This window comes from Ostrinia furnacalis, unplaced genomic scaffold, assembly GCF_004193835.3.
Source record: "Ostrinia furnacalis isolate ACB-3 unplaced genomic scaffold, ASM419383v2 OfSCF4659, whole genome shotgun sequence".
Lineage (NCBI taxonomy): Eukaryota > Metazoa > Arthropoda > Insecta > Lepidoptera > Crambidae > Ostrinia > Ostrinia furnacalis.
Genome location: NW_021134898.1, coordinates 377198 through 399027, shown reverse-complemented (window position 1 = coordinate 399027; position 21830 = coordinate 377198). Strand labels below are relative to the sequence as shown.

The window sequence follows — 21830 nt, the reverse complement described above, 5'->3', positions numbered from 1 at the left end:
AACTTGTTCTTAGTCGGGCAATCTTATCAGAGTGGTCGTGGTTGCGCTGATGAGGTACACGGTGGGGTGTTCCATGTCATCTCTGAGGGTAGCTCACCTGGCGATGTGCATTTCTGACGGTTAGAGCCGTCGCGAGTACACTGGACTATGGTGGACTCAGACATGGAACTATTTGTGATGATTATTGTTTCAGACCAAACGCACCCCGATCACAAACTACTACTAGAAGCACAAAAAGAAATCCACGAGCTGTTAGAACTGATAAACTGCACTGAAAGGGAGAGCCTTGAGTTGGAACAGCAGCAGCAGACCCTGAGGGAGCTGGAGCAGATGATCGAGGGCCTGTCGAACCTGGCGACGGCGGAGAGGATGTTCCTGAGGCACGTGATGGTCACCATGCCGTCGGCGCAAGGGACCATCAAGGATAGAGTGCTGTTCCTCTTCAACGACACTCTATTGATAACGAGTGTCAAAAGAAGGACCGGTACTATTAAGAAACCCATTCCGTAAGTAGCTTAAGATATTATGTTTGTAATGTGAATTTTACAATATTTTAATTACCACGATGTTTGGAATTTTCTAATATAACTTCAAGTTCTTTAACTTTCATACGCTCAATGGAACTTTCTTGAAGTAAACTTTCCATGTTTTACTTTGTTCTTATGAAAGGGTATTTTTCCAGAACATACCAAAGTAATATAGCGAGTCAGATGGAAGGAAATAAGTACAAACTTTTAATGAGGATATCGCTGGCCGATCTCGAAATAGTTAAAGGTAAGTTCTACAGTTTCTTTCTCATTTTCTCGAAGTTGCCGTGGTCGAGGCAATTTAGTTGCCGTTAGAAGAGTAATCTCTTTGGTTATTAGTTCGGAACTATAAGTTAGTTTTGGACTTGCCCCAATAGTTCCAAGTTTCGATCAAATCTGTTGACCAACTTTTAGTTTTGTGCTGCACGCCTTTGTCTTGGAGCTACAACTTTGATACAGTTTCAATATAATCGACTTGAGTGGTAGCGAAGTAGCGCAATGTAACACTTGTGTGTACTCCTGAGCTCGATGCTAGTAAAGTCAATTTAGTAGTTCCAATGTTCTGGAAATGCCTTCAGTATTCCTGTTTTCTGAAGACATAAAGTCGTTCTAGTTTAACGAAAATGATGATTGAATTGGTCTTCTTTGACAAAGTGATTGGTGCTGCAATCACAGCTTTTATATTCTTTCGAGCCCAGAAAGCTGAGTTAGTTTACAATTCTCATAAAAAGTAGGGTGACTAAGTTGCTCAAAAACTCGTTCACAATTCCAGCTAAGGACGAAAACTTGAGGCGGATAATGCACGAGGTGGAGACGCTGACGGCGGACGTGAACACTCTGACGCGCATCTCGGAGCAGGTGGCGGCGCTGCACACTCCACACGCCGCGCTGGAGGAGCTGGTGCGAGAGCTGCTGCTCGGAGCCAGCCGGCAGCTGGGCGAGCGACACAGCAGCGACACGCAGCTCTGCTATATGGAGCTCAGTGTCAATACCTCGTGAGTATCACCCACATGTGAGCGGGGAGCTTGTAGGGAGCTGCTGCTCGGAGCCAGCCGGCAGCTGGACGAGCGACACAGCAGCGACACGCAGCTCTGCTATATGGAGCTCAGTGTCAATACCTCGTAAGTATTGACGGACATGAGACAATAGCGATAGACATGGAGTAGCTTGTAGAGAGCTGCTGCTGGCAGCCAGCTGAGTCGCCGGTAGCTCGGCGAGCGCCACAGCATCGACACGTAACTCTCCTATAATGTCAATAAAGATAGTGATAGCCCCACTAGATGAAAGTAAAAATCGTAACAGTTTGCTTTATCAGTCATCTGAAAATATCATTACAATTTTCGTTTATCTCCATTGAAATTATTAAACTAAACTTTTTTCGTGGTTTCAGAAATGGACCTGAAAATTTGACCATCATATTCCCAAAGACAGACAAAAGGAGTAGTTGGGAAGAGCTAATAAACGAAACCAAACAAAAATTATGTAAGTATATCCAATGCCTGTAACTTATTGCTTTGTTGATACCTATTTTGTTTCGGATATTTTATTTCTTTATTTTATTTTATTTATTTAACAATATATTTTTTCAGTAACATGTGATTTTACTTGGGAAAATATACATCGACTTAACAGAATTTTAACAAAATGTGTTGTGGAAAGTTCGTTCATTCGTTTCAGTTGAATGACATCCACTGTTAGACAGAAACCTCCCCCAAGGATTTCCACAAAGACTTGTCTTGCGCCGCCCGCATCCAGGCACCTCCCGCGACCTTCACAAGATTGTCGGGCCACCTAGTGGGAGGCCCCCAACGGCCACACTACGTCTTCCGGCTCGTGGTCGCCCCTCGAGAACTTTTCAGCCCCAACGGCTAGCAGCAGAGTTGTAGACAGTATGTGCCTCTTTCTGATCCAATTGTAATATTCTCCAGCGATGTACGGGCCGGAGCGGACGGCGCCGGAGTTCCTGTCGCCGGTGCCGATCCGCAAGACGCGCGCCGGGCTGCAGTTCACGTGCGCCGCGCCCACCATCCCGCCCAAGGGACAGCCGCCCGACGTTTGGGTAACACACACTTTCATACTACCACCTGAGTTTTGAGCCTTCAAAAATCAGGCTTAATGTTCACTTACAAGAACGGCAAGGACTGGGGCGTGAATTAAGATAATTTAAATCATAATTTGAACAAAATATCGAATGCACCACTTCTTCTGCCCTATTTTGGAAAGTATTTTCATATCAACTCCCCGAGAACTAGGCCCCGAAGTCAATCAGTATGTTTTTGTAATTGGATTCCATACGACACATTTCTGGTGTAAGCCTTAATTAAATTTTAATGTTCACCAAAAACTCTGAACAGAACGAGAAGTGCACGTGCACTCATCACTTCATCTCCTGTGTAGATTAACCACCAATAAGAATCCATTCAGTGGCAGCAAAGTTTGTCCCAGTCTCTTGACATAAACCGGAAAATATGTTTTGTCTCTAGCCACCGATCCAAAAACTGTTAATTTCCCCAAGGATTTCCCCAACTACTGGTCCCATCCAGGTTCTTCCCGCGACATTCACCAGATTGTCTGTCAGCGACTGTTGCTAACGTGTATCAGTGTTACGTCATTGAAAGACATAAGAAAGCATGGTGTGGCTGTCACAGGTGTGCAACAGCGACGGCTACGTGGGGCAGGTGTGCGTGCTGACGTTGTCGCAGCCGCGGCCGCAGGTGACGTCGTGCAACGGCGTGTGCAACGCGCGCATCCTGTGCGTCGCCTGCGTGCCGCCCGCGCCCGCGCTCGCCCGCCAGCACACCGTCGACATACCGTACGTTATTACGATGTATCATCAGCAAATAAAATGGAATCAAAAATATCAGCGTTTGAAACGATGACAAAAAGAACAAAAAAAACAAATTAATCACTACTGTCTTTAAGCAGCAAAAGGTAGTTATTGGACCGCAATCATATCTGACGTTTAAGGCCTTGCCACACTAGCGGATTACAAGCGTTTTCAAAGCGGAGCGGCGACGCAGCGAACACGAGGCGAAAACTCGAGGTGGAAACGTTGAGCATCCGTGACGTATTCGCTGCGTCGCCGCTCCGCTTAGAAAACGCTTTCAATCCGCCAGTGTGGCAGCTGTGAGATGCAATCAAAGGTGGGTCATACCTGCCCATCAAGTGCCTATTTGCTCTCGACTTGAAGATATCCGGATTATAGTGACAGCAGGCAGGCAATTTCAGTTTCTAGCTGTACTATCTTAGCTTTTTTTCGAGACGCCTTAAAATGATTTGCTTGCTTCAAACTTGTGCATTTCCAGAAGTACGACGAGTTCACTAAACAGCACGAGTTCCGTGAAACCGGGCATCAGTATATCGGACCCAGACGACAGCTGCAAAAACATTCGACTCGACAGGTAAAGCTTTAGAATGCCTTCTTTCTATTAAAAGAAGTCAAATTAAACTTAATTTAAACAATATATTGTCAAATTAAACTGTATAAACTTTTCGAGTCCACAATGTGAAGCTATATTCCTTTCTCAATATCTTCCACAGCTCGTCTTCAAGCGACGACGACGACGACGGCTCGTCTACCAGCGAAAACCAAGACGCTCTCTCTGAGCGGAGCCAGGAGTCGTGCGGGCCCCGCGGGGCGGCTGGGGCCCCGGTGGCGCTGGCCCCCTCGCACGCCAAGAGTCTCAGCACCCCCCACACGGCGCACGCGCCACCCCACCCCGTCATCAAGTCCAACTCCAACCCCGCGGTGGACAAGCAAGCCATGGGCATCACTACCGGTGCGTGTCCGAGTATGTTACACTTTGAAATATTTAAGTTGATTACTGTAGGTACCTACTAAATGTTACTTTGGACTTGCATCGAATAAGTATTACTTCTACGTAACGTCTTTACTATTTCAAGTAGATGATTACTCTATGTTAGACTAATTATTCCTATCAAGTTTTATTGATTTATTAAAATGTATATTTCTTACTTTATCTACCTACACATTTCCAATAGATCAGTCAACACAATGTATTGAGAGAAATTTATTATATTCGTTATGTTTCCTAATTTTGAATTACCTATGTTTATGCAACGTAGTACATGGACGCAGTATGCTCGGTAATACCTTTAAACCCCTATTTTAAAAAGCTTGTGCTTTTTAATGAAGCCTTTCGCATGTCTCAACTTTTCTCTTTTGCAATTTTACATGCATGCTTACATACAGTATAATTACTATAGCACTTTTTACCCACAAAAAAGCTGAATCAGATTTTATACCTATACCTAAGAATACATTTTCATCATGAACATTAACGTGCACATTATAATGCTTAACAACAAACAGATTCCATTTTAGTTGATTTATCAATAAATAGTTGAGTATTTATAGTCCATACGCATGAAGATGCTACTATACTTAGGTCAAACAATAACAACTAAAAAATACATAGAACGTAAGTACTTTGTCTCTGATAAGTTATCAAACAGTGAAGAAACATTATCTTCAAATAAACACAAATAGAATTTAGAGAATTAGATACACCAGACTTATTAAAAGATTGGAAAAACTTTAGAATTAATTCATAATACTAAGCCTCATTTGCCTGACACCGCAACACACGCTTCCATCACCTTCTCTCGTTAAAACAAAATCATCATCTATCCATTGCACTCCCCAGGCACCCTCTCGTCTCCTGCCAGCCGGCAGTCCTCCGAAGACAGCAGCAGCAGCGCCAACCAGCCCACCATGTGGCTGGGTACCGAGGACGGCTGCATCCACGTGTACAACTGCCTCGACAACATCCGCGTCAAGAAGAACAAGGTCAAGATGCAGCACAACTCCGGGGTCCACTCCATTGTGTGAGTAACTTTCGCGACGCGTTTGACCATTACGAACACTTTGACTACCCGGTGTGGTGCAATTAATCAAAAATAATTTAATGAATTTAACGAGAATATAGCCAGATTGTCTATAATAAATAAGGAAGTACATAAATAGTTGAGTATACATCTATACTTAAGAAATAGATGTCGGTGTTCCTCAAGGAAGTGTTGTGAGTCTATGCTTTTCCAAACCCATTAATTTACTCATCTATAAAAGATTACAAATGATGATGATTAATATTTAATTTTTGGTTTCAGGTACGTCGAAGGAAAGGTGTTTGTTGCTCTTGGCAATGGCGATCTCGTAGTCTATTGCAGGGATATAGGTTAGTAAAGTCTGTGATATATTATGATCAAAGGTACGAAACGAACTGGATTGAAATCGCTTTCCATGTTCAGTTCATTCTTCTCTTATTATTATGAAATGCGCAGTCTTGATGTTATTGCTCTCATACTAAAACAAGAGCGTCTCCAGGGGCCACTCTACCAGAGGCAAATGGAGGATTTGGCTTACACTCTCACATGACCAGATGGGTTAGGGGGTTCTTATATTTTTCTCTTAGTCATATCTAACGACATTCACGGAAGCACATTGCTAACGCCCGTATTCACAAAGATTACTATAAGGTCTCACAGTGCGCGTGGGCGCACGGGATGAATCACGAATCAATCACTGAGCTCTACTCAACGCTGTGCGTTAGATTTACTGCTTCACTTAAGCAAGCATCGTTTGTGAATACAGGCGTAAATTTTCTCTTTAAGTCCCAGGTGTCATAACATTTGTTGCACGCCTTAGACCTGAGTATTGATTGTGGTGTCTGCAGACGGGTCGTGGGCGGAGAAGTGCAGCATCGCGGTGGGCGGCGGCGGCGGCGCGGTCAGCAGCATGCTGCTGTGGGGCGCGCGCCTGTGGTGCGCCACCCACGCCTGCATCAAGATCATCAACCCGCACACCTTCCAGGTAAACCACCTCCTCATCTGTTACTGCTTCTACTTTTATATCTTATACTTTAGGAACCAAGATGATGTATCGAAGTTTACTTCTTGATATAAAAGGGAGGGATCAATGTTAAGCAAGTAGTAAATCATCCAGTGTAATCTTTTTGGGTCATCTGAATTAGAAAGTCACATTCCCATTCGGATGCATTCATTTTTCCTTCTTCTTCTTGTCGTGTCGACAACAAACCTACACAGTGTCAGCCCAAAACTCCGCCACAATAGTAGCGTTGTTAGTAGCCTTCATTAAATCTTCCTGCGTGCAGTTGTTTGTGCATGCAGGGCACGACACCATGTGCTTTCCTTTATACCATATTTTAATTGCGATAGCCAGGCATTCAAAACTTTCTGTTTTACATCTTCAACATATTCGAGATCTTCAAATGTAGGCAATGCAAATTGATTGTTATAATGTATGTGCATACAGATTGAAGAAACATTCCAAATAAGTACTGAGTCGAAGCCGATCAGCCACATGGCGGTGAGCGGCGGCGCCATCTGGCTGTCGCTGCACAACGCGGCGCAACTGCGCTGCTACCGCGCCGCCTCGCGCGAGCAGCTGGCCGAGATCAACATCACGCCGCAGGTCACCAAGATGCTGCACGGTGAGTGACGACAGCAAGGTGGACCGACGACCTGATAAAGGTAGCGGGAAGGTGCTGGATGCAGGCCGCTACCAACCGTGCGATGAGGAAGTCATTGGGGGAGGCCTATGTTCAGCAGTGGACGTCCTGTGGCTGAAATGATGATGATGATGATGAGTGACGACTGCCGCCCCGTTGTGAGACATGGTATCGTACGTTTCAGCCAAATGACGTCCACTGCTGGACGAAGGCCTCACCCAAGGATTTTCACATTGACCGATTCTGCGCCGCCCGTATCCAGAAACCTCCCGCGACCCTCATCAGATCCTTGGTTCACCTAATGGGGGCTGTCTATGGGATACGTGAAAATGATGATACTGTTCTCCAAAAGAAAATCTTGCATTGCTGATTATTACCACTTTAGCATGTTTGATATTAATCCTGGAATTGGATCATATTCTGCGGGACTCCACTCTATGGTGTGCCCTCATCGTTGGGGTTTGCTCATCTTGAGGTTTTGAGATGTTTTGAGCGAGTTAATTGATTGAGATTGAGAGACAGTAGCGTTGAATCAACTCAAACATCATTCTTCTATGTTTTTGAGAATAATGTTACACTTTATTTGTATGCTCTAGAGTTGAGCGTTGACTAATAATGTCGTTGTTTGTGTGGTCAGGCTGCGATGACATCATCCGGCAGCACAAGGCGGCGTGCCTGCGCGTGACGGCGCTGGCCGCGTACCGCGACACGCTGTGGGTGGGCACCAGCGCCGGCGTGCTGCTCACCGCGCCGCTGCAGCACGCGCCCGACGCGCGCACCGGCGCCTTCACCGTGCCGCCGCTCACAGGTTACCACCCTCTCCCTGGTGCCTTTACTGTGCCTCTGCTCACAGGTCACCACCCTCTTCCCATCGTCTACTCTCCCCTTGGTGCCTTCACCGTGCCGCCGCTCACAGGTCACTACCCTCTCACTGGTGCCTTTACTGTGCCTGTGCTCACTGGTCACCACCCCCTTCCCATCGTCTACTCTCACCGGCGCCTTCACTGTGCCGCCGCTTACAGGTCACCACCCCCTCCCTGGTGCCTTTACTGTGCCGCCGCTTACAGGTCACCACCCCCTCCCTGGTGCCTTTACTGTGCTGTGCTCACAGGTCACCACCCCCCTCCCTCGGTGGCTTCACCGTGCCGCCACTCACAGGTCACCCACTCCCTCTTACAGTCCCCTACACCCGACGCCTTCACCATGCTGCCGCTCACGTCATGTCACCACCCCCACTCCCATCGTCCCCTCTTCCCGGCGCCTGCATCGTACCGCCTCTTACAGGTGTCACCTTCGCCCATAGTCCACTCCTACAGACGCCTTCACCGTACTGCCGCTCACAGGTCAGCACCCCCTCCGTTTCCGCATTGAAAGAAAACTGTGTTCACCTTCGTCTCCTATTCAACAGGTATACCTTACGGACACACTGGTCACGTGAGGTTCCTGACCATTGTCGAGAATCCCGCGCCGCACCGGCAGCCGGCCAAAACCACGCAGACCTCCCTCAAGACCAAGGCCCTCAGCCGGCGCTCCGCCAACGCCGAGAAGCTGCAGAAGCAGCACGACACCGCGCAGACCAACAAGGAGACCCTCATCATCTCGGGCGGCGACGGCTACGAAGACTTCAGAAGCTCCACCATGACCGAGGACGCCGGACGCGAGGACTCCACCAACCACCTGCTCCTCTGGCGCGTCTGAAACGAATGTGACGCCGACCCGGTTCGAACTAGTCACAGACCTTCCAAGAGGAAGACCTTCTGGAGATTCACATGAATGGAATTGACGTTGTACGTGTAAGTGATGTGAATGTGCGCAGAGGACAGACGAGAGCCTAAAGTTTTATTTTCAAACGTTTTCGTTGGACCTGAATGTTAGTATTATTCCAGCTTTCAATAAAGTTAAACGTTGATATATGCTAATATAAAATATATAAAGTAAACGTTCAAAAATAACGTGTTTTACGCTTGTGAGCGTGATTGAAATGTAATATTTTGAGATTATTTAACTATTAGTTAGGACATGAAATGTCAATATCATTTTAATGCATAAGAGTAAATTTTTATCAAAATTTTTGAGATTTATTTGGACCCATTTATGCAAACAGGAACCAACCCACACTTTGAGTGAAATTGAGTTAAGTACATAGATGGCGCTCAAATAACGCATTCTATCTTCAAAAAAATTATGGTACATTTTTAACGACTAACAACAGAGATACAGCACTGTCACTTGCGGAACCAACCCGCTTTGGCCAACTTTTAAAAACTATAAAGAACTATACAGCATGGTCCCTAAGCACTTATTTAAACTAATTATGCAAACTAGAACCAATGTTGGTTGGTTCCATTTAGCAAAAATTGTTACAAAATTTTTATAACTAAACAGAACCAAAGATTGTTTGCTTAGTGGAAATCAGGTTAGTCTTGAAGGAACCATGTAGCATAGTTCTTGATAGTGTTAAAATTAAGCTATTTAAAAATAAAAAATCCGTTCTTATCGTTGCGTTTGTACCTTTATCATAAAAAATGTCTTAATAATAAAAATGACATGGACTTACTTTAGCTTACAGGAAAAGCTATATCTGAGGCTAAACTAACAGAATATTAAAAGTATTCTGCATCTAATACCAAAACGACACACACAATTTCTACAAAACCCTGAAAAGCAGCAACATAGAAGACCATATCGACAGTATTACCGGGCCTATCGATTTTGAGGTAGAAGACGATAATAATGGTGATTTTAGTTTGAAGGGTTCGTGATTCCAATTCACTATCTAATAAAAGGCATTAAAATCTGTATTTTATATAGAATGACTTTTAATTTTGGATATATCACAACAATGAAATCTTACATCCATTTTGCAAGAAGGAACTAAGCAACAAAAAATGTTTTTGCAAGAAAGAACCAACCGGTTTTTTACGATTTACTTTATATTATAACTTATAAAATTTATAAATCTGATATTCCTAGATAGGCTGCAGTATCCCACATAAGATTAACAAGTAATCATTCATTAATATATTATGTACGCATTTTGCAACATCTGTTTACAAAAGTCTCGTTTTCTCGAAATCACCCTGCTGTGGGTTGGTTCTTGTTTGCATAAATGGGTCCATTTATGAAAGGTCACACAGTATTATTGAATTATAAATATTTGCAGATTTGGACGATCTGGATTATGGCCTGTTACGTACCTTTACACGTTATTATTGTATTGTGGAGGTTTTCGAATCGTTTACCATATTTGTATCCATATCAACACAAGATATTGTTGTTTGAGTAGTTGTGATATTATGTATTTCAGTACTGATGATTCTTACTGATACTTAAAGTAAATATTATATTTTACTACATTAAAACATTTTAAGATATTTCAAATACCAAAATATTGTCTAAGTTAGCTTGATCGATTTTCGACTCTGAAAATATTTTTGCAAGTTTTAACAGATTATGTATTTGCTGTATATTTAAAATTAAACCCTACATAGACTTTTATCGTTTCGATCAAATTAAGAGTTGTGTAATCGAGTAGCTGGTACAAAATCATCAGTTTAATGGATCAGTGTACCTTGATGTAGCATGGAAGTCATTTTCGTTTCCAGATGGAATAGCGGTTAGAACAAAATTTGTGATTGCTCAAATATATCCACTGTTACCTGCCCGTCATTGTGAGCAACAAATTTTAAATAGTGTGTTTGGACGATGTATCCTATATTTATAACTGCAGAGTATTAAAAAGAGGTCGCACTAAATTGGCTTTGTTTTATTTCATAAACTTCCCTGTTAACATTTTACAGACTACATAAAACGAAAATTACATCAGGTAATTGATTATTACCATCTAAATTACCATTGCAGCACATGGGCAGTACACAATACAGCCATTAAGGATTGAAATAAACACATTACCACTCCTTTGCGTTGCGCAGTCGGGTAAAAAAAGCCGATCGGTACGTATGATAGCAACAGCGCCAACAAATGTTGTAATATTTTTTTTAAAGATTATTAGCAATTTGTATTGCCCAAATCTATATATATAAAAGAAAGTCGTGTTAGTTACTTCGCTTATAACTCAAGAACGGCTGAACCGATTTAGCTGAAAATTGTCAGGGAGGTAGTTTAGAGCCAGGAGAAGGACATAGGATACTTTTTATCCCGTTCGAAATTTAAAAAAAGTCTGCTTATTTATTGCCATTAAGGCGGAACAAAGTTCGCCGGGTCAGCTAGTTACTAATATAGTCCAGTCAAATTAGACCTTGAATTTTTTTTTTAGCACACGTCGGATCGATGGGGACTTTTCACAGTTAATTCATAATGGTGCTCCGAACATTCGTACCAATTTTCAGCTGTATGCGAATTATTGCAGGGTTCATGTCTAATTTGACTGGACTAATAGTCCCGTTAGCCCCTCGTGTTAAGCTTAATAAAAGCTTGTTACGAGTGGGCTCACCACAATAGTCGAGCGGCGGTGGGATTCAAACCCGCGTTCTTCGGATCTCGAGTCGGCCACGCCGACCCCTTCACCGTTCGGCTATCGTGGCTATATAATTTGCAATTAACAAATTGTATTTGTATTTGGTGAAAAATAAAAGTATTTCTATTTATTTAAATTACGTAATGTTCTAGTTGCCCTTCAGTAATTAAATCCTTATTGTCACTTACAACTATAAATCGAGTTTTCAACTGAGAATAGAATTTTTATATTATGTTGGATAGTAATACTTGCCTAAAAATCTTACAATACCATAATTATTATTAAAAAAATAAATTACTGACCTAGTGCCCGTTTTCAACATTAAACCCCTAATGTGTATAAGTGACCCCTACGGTAACACTTAACAGGCATTTTATCTTCATAAAGGTCACTTAAAAATTAGGGATTGATGGTGAAAACGGGCATAAGTTGCTTTTTTAATGTTTTAGGGAAATAAAATACTGGTAAGTCCCTCCTTAGCACGCAACCAATTTTATTAAATTACACAACGAATCTTAATAATAATGAATACGTTAAGTACATAAATATACATCTTCCAAGTAGGCCATTGTTCTGTTACACCTTTGAAAATACTTTAGTTACATTTCCCAGCCACTTCGTTAATGAACTCTACTAAGTTATCATCGTTGTTGGAGTCGCCGCACTTCTTGCCTCTGCTTACAAAGTACGGGTCCATTTGCAGTTGAGCCGCCAATTTCTTCAATATCGTTCGCCTGTCTCTTTCGCTATCAGTGATGTCCCTTTTCGTCTTATTGTTTTCGTTTTTCATCATAATAAGTTCAACCGTAGCGCAAATTAGTTCCTTAGCTTTAACGAATTCTTCGTGAGACATTGTAGTATTAGCAACTTTGACAATGTCATCTTTTTTACCTCTGGCTATGTAGAAAGGGTCGTTCCTAACGGATTTCACTATTTCTTCAATAGCCCCGCGTCGATCCCTCGCTGCTTTCGGCAAATTGATATAATACTTTTTGCCCCTTGAAATGTAAAAAGGGTCATCTTCAGCCGATGAACGACTGTTTCTTTCTACAATAATGTAATGTGGTTCCTCGGCATAGATCCTATTATCGTGAACTGTGCGGGGCTCAGTCGTCAAGGCGTGGGGTCTGTTCCTGGGTCCGTCAAATAAATGTTTCAACTTACTATCCCTCGGTCTGGTACCCCAAAATGAATTGTGCTCGCTGTCACTTTTCTTTAGTCTCGATAAATTTTCTATATCATTCTCTACGTTATTAATCGCGTGTAGAATTGAATCTTTTAAATCTTCCTTACGTCTGCCTCGACTACTCCAAAAGGGCTCCGAGTCTTTTCGTCTGCCTCGATTACCCCAAAAAGGTTCGAAATCGTCTCTTCTGCCTCGATTACCCCAAAAAGGATCATCTACATCATCGCGTCTTCCACGATGGCCCCAAAATGGTGTTTCCTCACGCCTCCCTCTGTTTCCCCAAAACGGTTCATCTTCACGCCTTCCTCTATGGCCCCAGAATGGAGGATCGTCTTGTCTTCTACCCCTGTTTCCCCAAAAAGGTTCATTTTCCTGCCGCGCGCTTCTGCTTCCCCAAAAAAGACTTTCGGGTAAAAAATTATCAATTAACTCCTCGGAACTGCGTCGTCCGCGATTGCCCCAAAACGGTGACGTTACATCATCTCGAGTGTGCTTAACATTTCCGTATACTTCATCCGAATTACTAGAAGGGAAACAATTCTCACAATACCTATCATTTTTGGATAGATACGATTTATAAGGTTTTTGAGCATCTATATAGTTTTCGACGGATGAACTTTCCCTTCTTCCTCTGGTTGCCCAAAATGGCGACTCTTTCTCTGAATTTATGAGTGCGTTTAATTCTTTTTTTCCCCTATTGGGCCAAAAAGGATTTTCGTCGTCGTCGTCGATGGATCGCTTCGAGCGGTCGCTGTGGGCTTTTAGGTGATATTTAGCAGAGTTGTGCTTGTGCGAGATCTTCGTCGTTTTAGTTTTGTTGACGCTACCGAGTGCGATGTCCGTAGATAGAAGTAGTAGGAGTAGTAGGAAAATGTACATTCGTGTGTGCATTTTGTTACTATCTGAAAAGAAAATAAAAATGTTAATCAATGGTAAGTTCATTGAAAAAATGGGACTTGCCTATTCAAAAGATTTACCTATATCCTCATTAAAAACTTAATGAAAAACTGTTTAAAACTAAGTACAGCGTTAAGTTTTTTTTTGTAAAATAATTATAATTGAAATGGATTACTAATTAGTATTTTCATTAAATAAATCATAAAAGGCTCATAATTTTTTAATTTTTAACTTTTGAACAAATCGTCATTCTTTGGATCACTAAAATAAATATTTTAATTTCATTCAGTACTGTCTGTGTACTAGGCAGTCTAATAGTCGAGAAGTGACCTATACCCACCACTATTTAAGTGGTGGGTTATACCCTTTTTACACACTCTTCCAACGTTCTTATAAAATTATGCGACTTCACACTTTATAGACCTGGATTTTTAAATAATGTACAAAAATATTTGTAAGGTACTCGTATAATGTAAAGATGTATGTATTAGTACCTATTATGACTTTTAAATAGGCATACTCTGACACTAATGGTTAGATATACTTTAAATTATACATCAAAAGTATCAAAACACAAAATTGACTTGTACGAGTATGTATAGAATTAACTTGGGGAGGATTTCTTAAACAATTTATTCCATGTTGAAAAAAACACCATAAACCCCCAAAATATTTTAAAATTATCAAGGGACGATTGTTGAAATTGAACCTCAATGGCTTTGAAAGTGGAAAATACCTATTTGAACTTCGTACAAACAATGCCTTCTAAATTCTAAACTCATTATTTATCTCATCTACCTAGAAAATGTTACACAATCTTAGGGTGCATTCGACCAAACAAGAGTATTCTTATTCTTATTCTTAAAATTATTAATCTCGGAATAAAGCATTAGTTTTGACATATTTCCCATACTGAAACTGTCAATGTGCCAGTAATACCAGGAGTTATTTTCAGATAAATGATTAATCGAATCGGGCCTTAGTAAAAATGGAGGCAAGAAATAGTGCAACAGGTACTTACCAGTGACTCCAATCAGGATACCATGGCCTCTTGGTGGCTCGCCGGGATGTGCGGTCCAAAGCGCGCGGCGCGCCTTATAAGGCCCGCGCGGCCCCGAGGGCTGTCGCCTGGCGCCCGTCAGGGGGCTCGGAGACCGTTATTAAATTAAAACAATGCTGGATTGCTTTGGACTCTAATATGGGAAACTAAAGGGCAACGCTTAAGTTGAGGATGTTTTTTACCCGAATGTCGAATAGAAAAAATAGCGTTTTTGAAGTTCTGTGTGCCTACCATGAGTTTACGTTAGGTGTGCTCGCTAGCGACTGCGTAAAGAAATGACATTTAAATGTATGACATATTGTGCAGCGCCCCTAGCGGCTACTTTCAAGAAATAAAATCTTCATAGAATTTTTTGACGTATTCGCTAGCGAGCTCACCTAACGTAAACTCATGGTAGTCACACTGTAACCGAAACGATCTGACGGATTTGAATACAAGGACAAAAACAAGACAAGCACAAATCTTACTCTTAGCTATCATGAAATGAAAAGGTTTTGAAGGCTCACAGTTATGTAATATGAATGGCTATATTACCCGACTGGCGCCAGGAGGAGGGTTATTCAGTAAGTAATTATTTAAAAGATAAAAATGTTTGGGATGTGTTACTGCCTAGCTCGCATAAATATTTATAACTTTGTACATTTTAAAGCATGTAAACCTTTGAAAAAGAGGCTGACAATAGTGACTGAGTTTCTTGCGCTGCTTCTTCTCAGCACTGGCCCATTTATTGTCCTGAAGCAGTGGTAGGGTTAATACTGGGACGTGTAAAAGTGCTTTTTTTAAGCCTATTTACAGAAATAAATGAGTTTTAGAGTTTTTTTTAATTATTTTTAACAATTCACCCTAAAGATCGTAAACGTCCAAGATTATAAACATCATCGCATCGCTCACAACGATGTGCATTTCGATTCGTTTCGTTAAAACAAGACATTTAACCGCCATTTGCTATACAAGTAATTAGGCATAACTTGTAATATGTAGCAAATTTAACATTTTCTGAATAAATAATTACGGTTCACAAAACAAAATGAACAATCATCTATATATAAAAGAAAGTCGTGTTAGTTACTCCACTTATAACTCAAGAACGGCTGAACCGATTTAGCTGAAAATTGTCAGGGAGGTAGTTTAGAGCCAGGAGAAGGACATAGGATACTTTATTCCCGTTCGAAATTTAAAAAAAAGTCTGCTTATTTATTGCCATTAAGGCGGAACAAAGTTCGCCGGGTCAGCCAGTTACTGATATAAATGAATAATTAATGAAGTAAATGCTACATAATAGTTCGTAGAACACCCGGTTCGAGTCTGCTACGCCGTAGTCAACGCGACTTTTACTGCGCTACGAGTAGGTACCTAACGTAGCAACCTACTACGTGCTACGAGCGTTGAACTCTAATAAAAGAAGAAAATAACCGTAGCTCAGCAAATTACAAAGGATTTAATTTTCGCCCTTAATTTGCTGTTTGCGTTAATTTTTATAATTGGGTTCGTTTAGTTCAGGTCAAGTGTAATTTGATGTTTTTCTGTTTACTTTCATTCGCTGGTCTAACTGAAACAGGATATTTTTGTTTACGAAAAATTTACAATAATACTGACGTGATTTAGGCGGTAAAAATGTGTCAGCCTTTTAAGAGTATTTTGAAGAAACTACTAGACAGGTACGGTGGTAGTTCTTCTAATAGCTTTGGCAAGATTTGTTCAGCATCATTAATAAAATCAAGCTAGCAGGGAAGCGCTGGACGCAGGCCGCTACCAATCGATCAACATGGAAAGCATTGGGGAGGCCTATGTTCAGCAGTGGACGTCCTGTGGCTGAAATGATGATGAATAAAATCAAGCACGTCTCTTGAAAATAGTAAAAATCTTAGCAATTGTGTGGTTTGTTGATTTGTACAACCCTTGATATTTCGGAAGAAGCGTAGGTACATAAAGGAGTGAATGAATATGTGATTATTATAATTTTTCTATTTCCTTTGATATTGGCCAGCAGGCCTGGACCTTGGCCGTCACCGAGACCTTAGTCGGCCAACTTTATTTACAATATTCAAGACACAAAGATGATTATTTCGTATATTTTGAATATGGTAAAAGACAACTACATTGATTCATTGATATTCATCTACAATTTAAGGGATAACGTACAAAATTTATTTATTTATTTATTGATAAAGGTACACCAACAGCAATACACATTATATTGGGAAAATATTGGGAAAACGTAAGGCTAACATAAAAATGATGCCGCGACCGAAACTCCATAATTTTGTTTGTATGTTATAATCCATTTCTTGCATGGCATTCAATTATAATTTTCTAATGTCGGCTTTCCTGTTAATTTTTAGTGAGAATGGTTGATGAGACTCGCATCCAATGGCATCTCGCAAACGTTATTATAAAAACAAAATTCCTGAAATGTTATATGTATTTTACGAAATATTTGTGTTAGTTTAGGAATAGTTTTAAAAATATTTCTTTACAAAATGCTGCGAATAGCTTCGCCTTAACCCGTCAGTCCGTGGTCAGCGGAGGCTACGCGCGTGGCTGTGATTACACTGTACGTGGGACAGTGGGCTTCGCCGGACACTAATATGCTTTTATTAAATTTTCCATTATAAGTAAAAATAGTCCTGACACTAGAATGAATTTACCTTGTAAGCAATTCTATTTTTGTTTAAAATAATATAGGACTTATTTTATTCAGATCAAACTTTGACACCGACCAAACGCCACAAACATGGGAACATCTTCTTACACAATGCCCTAGATTCGTCACACAACGCCACATCCATGAAACCACTTCTCGCTTGCTTAACGTAAATCCCTACAATCTAATAGATATAACCAAAAAAGAAGAAACTACCAATAGCTTTAAAATATACATAACCTATATAGTAAACAGCCTGAAAGATTTTAATAAATGAACAGTATGAACACCCACAAAATCTCCATTTAAAACACCGCATTGCAATTGGAGTAAACCGTTAGCACCAGTTGCAAGTGCATTTCAGTAGCACTAATAAAAAAAAAAAAAAAAAACTGACACCGAGGAATTATTCAACCATTATCAATACTACCAATAAGTATCCCAACGATTACTAGACTATTGCCAAGACTAGACTTTATGTAGGTATACTCCCCAACCAACTCATTATCACTCATTATTATGGCTTGTACGGGACTATTCCCACCTCTCGTTCCCACCGCTGCAACTCCTGTGTAGCCAGGATCTACAGCTTGACCGCCACAAAAACCCAACCAATGAATTATGTTATTTTAATTAGTAATTAGTAATGTTAGTGTAATTACCCAATTATGGCTTGTACGTCAATATTTATTGTGAAACAGGTGGAAAATAAATTAATAAGGAAAAACCATCATCGTTACAGTCGAAGCACAAAGTGTACGTTGCCGATATTTTCCATTGTCTTTGAAGTAACAAAGTCAATATCTTTTTAAAAGCATTACAGGTTACTGGTCCATACGTCCCCCTCCTCCTTTGCAGTATTCCTGTGTGTGGAGCGTGTAACGAGGTTGTCGGGCCGGGGTATAAAGGCGGCTGATTTCGTTAAATACGTCATTATTGGGAGCGCCGGGGGCGAAGCGGGTTCGCGATGGAGTGGAAATAATAAAAAATATATTTTTAGACAAGGTGGAAAGCTCCACGTTGCAAAGGAGATGTAATCAGTCGGAATTTCATTATTAGTCGTAGGCCGTAACCTAGTTTTTCATGTAACGCCTAAAACGTCTAATGAAAATTATTAATTTCACAAGGCCAAGAGCTTCTTCGTTGTGGATAAAAAAAGTTACGAATTTGTCACTATTTATTATCATTTTAAAATAATTCGAGATAATTTTACGTTTTCTTCGAAGCAATATCAATTATTATACTTAAGTATGACAAACCCAAAAGTTTAGACTATTTTTAGCTATCTAGAATGTGACTTCGTGAGTTCTATGCCTTGATCAACGAAAGATTTACACAAAATTAGTGTAGGGTGACAATATCTTAACTGCTTAAACGTCGAACTGCTGATCAAGAAGGCGCCAGTTCGATCCTTGTCGACATGCAGTGGTAAACCAAGGCTAACTCCTAATACAAATTCTTAAACTATAGCATACTGATGGGTTAACGGTTTATTTAGTATGACCACTAATTTATTAAACAAGTAAATTCACATGAAGTTCGGGTGTGTTGCATGCTAATAAACAGTACATAAATCACTCGCAAAACACATCATAACACTGTGTTTACGTGTAACGTTATGCTATAAATACATACTTATCCATTAATTTTATTCTTACGACTGGTTCTAAATTACTTAAAGCTGTCCATCATCCTCAAACATAAACAAAACATGAATCGCTATTTTTGTGATTGGCGTAGAATTTCCGAGCACCAACTATTTCTGGAGACTGTTTATGATAGTAATGACGTGTGAAAATTATTGTAAATCAAAAACTACGCTCTTTGATCTGTTTAGTTACTGTTGAGTTGTTACATTAACAGTTTGAACATGACATTTCTCGTATTTATTGGAAAGGAATTATAAAGTGTGTCTAAAATTAATTTGATTTTATAAACTAAGATAATTAATTATTTAATTAGGCATTTCTTCATCAAAACGATCTATCTCTAGTCATAGATTTTTATAATCGGGTGAGATTGCGAATGAATGTGCTAAAATTTGTTCACACACTGCATTATAAAATAATACTGAGTATAATTTCATGATTATACTTAACTAATGAAGAAGACGTACTTAATGGACACTAACTATGACCTTTTTGCATTGGTCAAAACTTAGGTAATTTACTCGAGACTTTACCAATGCCCTGCAAAGACAATGGCTTTTCCAATGAGGGCTATCGTTTTTATACTTAACAGTTGGCACCCCTGGCGAATGACAGGACCTTACTCTACAGTGGCGCCATCTTGATGAGTGCAAATACGATAGTCCTCCTACCACTTTCGCGCTCACCAGTTGGTGCCACTGTCTTCGCTACTAGCAAGTGACAGGACCTTACTCTACAGTGGCGCTAACTGGTGAGCGCTAAAACGATAGCCCTCATTAACTGAGTAATCTTATTCCAATGTAAGATAGAAGTTTCATATTCTTAGTCCTAAATGTGAATGATTGTGAGTGTGAGAAAAATGCAAGAATCTCATTTGAAACCCAGTAGCGATGCCATTTTTTTTTTTTTTTTTTTTTTTTTTTTTTCCACAACGAGGAAGCTCTTGGCCTGTATCTCACCTGATGGTAAGTGACTTTTTATTTTTTATTGCCGATATCTATTGTTCGATCATTTGCTATGAATTCCGATATGATCGCGCGCCGAAAATAAACGCGCTCTCCCGATATTACTCACACTTGCGGTACTACAAGCCCACACACACTTTTTCGTTAAATTCATAATAATTCGTTTATTTTTCTGGAGTTAAGCTTGCCGAAAACACTAATACACGTTGCGTTTAATAACTCTGTATATTAAATCGGTACATGAAGGAATATGTAAGTACTGCAAACGAATACTGCATGTAGTTGTAATAAATGCTTTATTTGCAACTAAAATGTAGGCTACCTACAGTTTCATAATAATTATGCTTATGATGTACAGCTGGTCCAGTAATAGGATTACCAGGCTGCACAGCTACCGATGTAAAATATAATATTTTGTATATAACTTGTCTTGTACCTAAGTATGTATAATATCTATACCTACTTATAAATCTGTAGAGAGGTCAATTCTGTACATGAAATATATATATTTTCAAAATAACTATCGGGGGGTGATTAGTGATCGATACTGATGCCAAAAATCTGTATGTTTCTTATGGAAACAAAACTACTACTCGACGGATTTTAACGAAACTTGGTACAATTATTCTTCATACTCCTGGACAGGTTATAGTATACTTAGGAATTCCCACGGGAACGGGAATTAGCGGGAAAATCCTTTTGTATGAAAAATCTAAACCGCTTAAGTTAGACGCTTGAAATTTAGCATGCAGGTACCTTAGTAAACTTAAAGCTTAGATACAACAGGATATTGTAAAATTCCCACGGGAACGGGAGTTAGCGGGAAAAAACATTTGTATGAAAAAATCTAAACCGCGTAAGATAGATGAAGGGGGTAAAACGGGATCCACGCGTACGAAGTCGCGGGCGGCCGCCAATGCGGCCGCTAGTTAGTTTAATAAGTTTAAAAAGTAAGATAACATCGTTCACGCTTTATGCTGGTGACTTTCGCTTAACAGAAGGTCTTGTTTTAATAAAATAACGCTCAAAATGTCAACCCGTCTCGTTACTTTATAACGGGTGCCCGACCTTGACCTAATTGCTTAGCTCACAGTTGGCCAAAGGACATTTTTGGTGCTTAAAATTAAACGCAAACAAATCGCTTCAAAGCCACTTACCCGTACTCCCGCCGTTGTTTCCGTGACCGCGACACTTCACTCCAATAAGCAGGTACACCTCTCTGCAACAAACAAATACAACATAAAATAAAACAATCTACTGATCCATTAAATTATTGTCAGTCGTCATATTTGTCAATTTTGAACCTCCGTGTGGTAAAATAAAAATAAACGTAGTTTTATGGGCACTTTTAGTGATATTTTGCATATTTTTTTCCTACAAACTGTCCAATAACTGTGAGCGATAGCCTATTTGTACTGACTTCTGACATTGAACGATCGAACCGCGTCGATGTTTGCATTCTACTACCCTCAAACTAGCAATATTTTGTTGGAGATATCAATTACTTTTAAAATAAGTTAGATCTTATTCATGGTCTGAAGTAACTACAGCTTTTTGATAATACAGGGTGAAATTTTGTATTGCCACCTGAAGGGAAGGTACCCTTAAATACTGTAGATCGAAAATTTTACTTAAAGGAAACATTCCTTTATTTTTGAAAAGAAAGACAACTGCATTCAAAGATTTTCGAAATTTTTTCAAAAAATTACCACCATACCATACAATTTTCTGTAAATAATTACAATAATTTAAGATTTCATGGTTTTCCTTTCATTTGATTTATCAAGTTTGTTTGAAAGATTCCATCCTTATTCCATATTATTCCATACTTAACCCTAACGATCGATGCAATAAAAATACAAGGTGTAATTTTTAACAGATTTTAGTTGGTTTGATTCCCGAGTGTAGCAAGCAAATTTTTGGAAATCGTTGAC

At 40.2% G+C, this 21830-nt stretch overlaps 3 protein-coding genes across 6 annotated transcripts in view; 2 read left to right on the top strand and 1 right to left on the bottom strand.

Annotated features, from left to right (window-relative positions):
* The window catches only part of LOC114359809 (rho guanine nucleotide exchange factor 17), a 78472-nt gene extending 69151 nt beyond the window's left edge, over positions 1 to 9321 (top strand). Inside the window, exons 7-21 of one of the 3 annotated variants that reach the window (XM_028314314.1) lie at positions 194 to 506; positions 683 to 774; positions 1300 to 1522; positions 1918 to 2009; positions 2456 to 2586; positions 3176 to 3339; positions 3833 to 3928; positions 4068 to 4306; positions 4614 to 4634; positions 5195 to 5375; positions 5658 to 5725; positions 6224 to 6360; positions 6823 to 7000; positions 7656 to 7826; positions 8427 to 9321. In XM_028314314.1, the coding sequence (XP_028170115.1) occupies positions 194 to 506; positions 683 to 774; positions 1300 to 1522; positions 1918 to 2009; positions 2456 to 2586; positions 3176 to 3339; positions 3833 to 3928; positions 4068 to 4306; positions 4614 to 4634; positions 5195 to 5375; positions 5658 to 5725; positions 6224 to 6360; positions 6823 to 7000; positions 7656 to 7826; positions 8427 to 8716 (2396 nt within the window). In that variant the 3' untranslated portion in view covers positions 8717 to 9321. Of the gene's footprint in view, positions 1 to 193; positions 507 to 682; positions 775 to 1299; positions 1523 to 1917; positions 2010 to 2455; positions 2587 to 3175; positions 3340 to 3832; positions 3929 to 4067; positions 4319 to 4613; positions 4635 to 5194; positions 5376 to 5657; positions 5726 to 6223; positions 6361 to 6822; positions 7001 to 7655; positions 7827 to 8426 lie in introns of all 3 variants that reach the window. The other 2 variants (XM_028314316.1, XM_028314315.1) reach the window with 2 other exon arrangements.
* gas2 (growth arrest-specific protein 2) overlaps positions 1 to 21830 on the top strand; it is a 452494-nt gene that overhangs the window by 117580 nt on the left and 313084 nt on the right. The window lies entirely within an intron of this gene.
* Positions 11965 to 14651, bottom strand: LOC114359812 (repetin). Its single transcript, XM_028314325.1, has 2 exons — positions 14600 to 14651; positions 11965 to 13583 (listed from the first exon to the last, which is right to left on the bottom strand). Exon 2 carries the CDS (start codon positions 13570 to 13572, stop codon positions 12091 to 12093), a length of 1482 nt encoding a protein of 493 aa, XP_028170126.1. The 5' UTR covers positions 13573 to 13583; positions 14600 to 14651; the 3' UTR covers positions 11965 to 12090.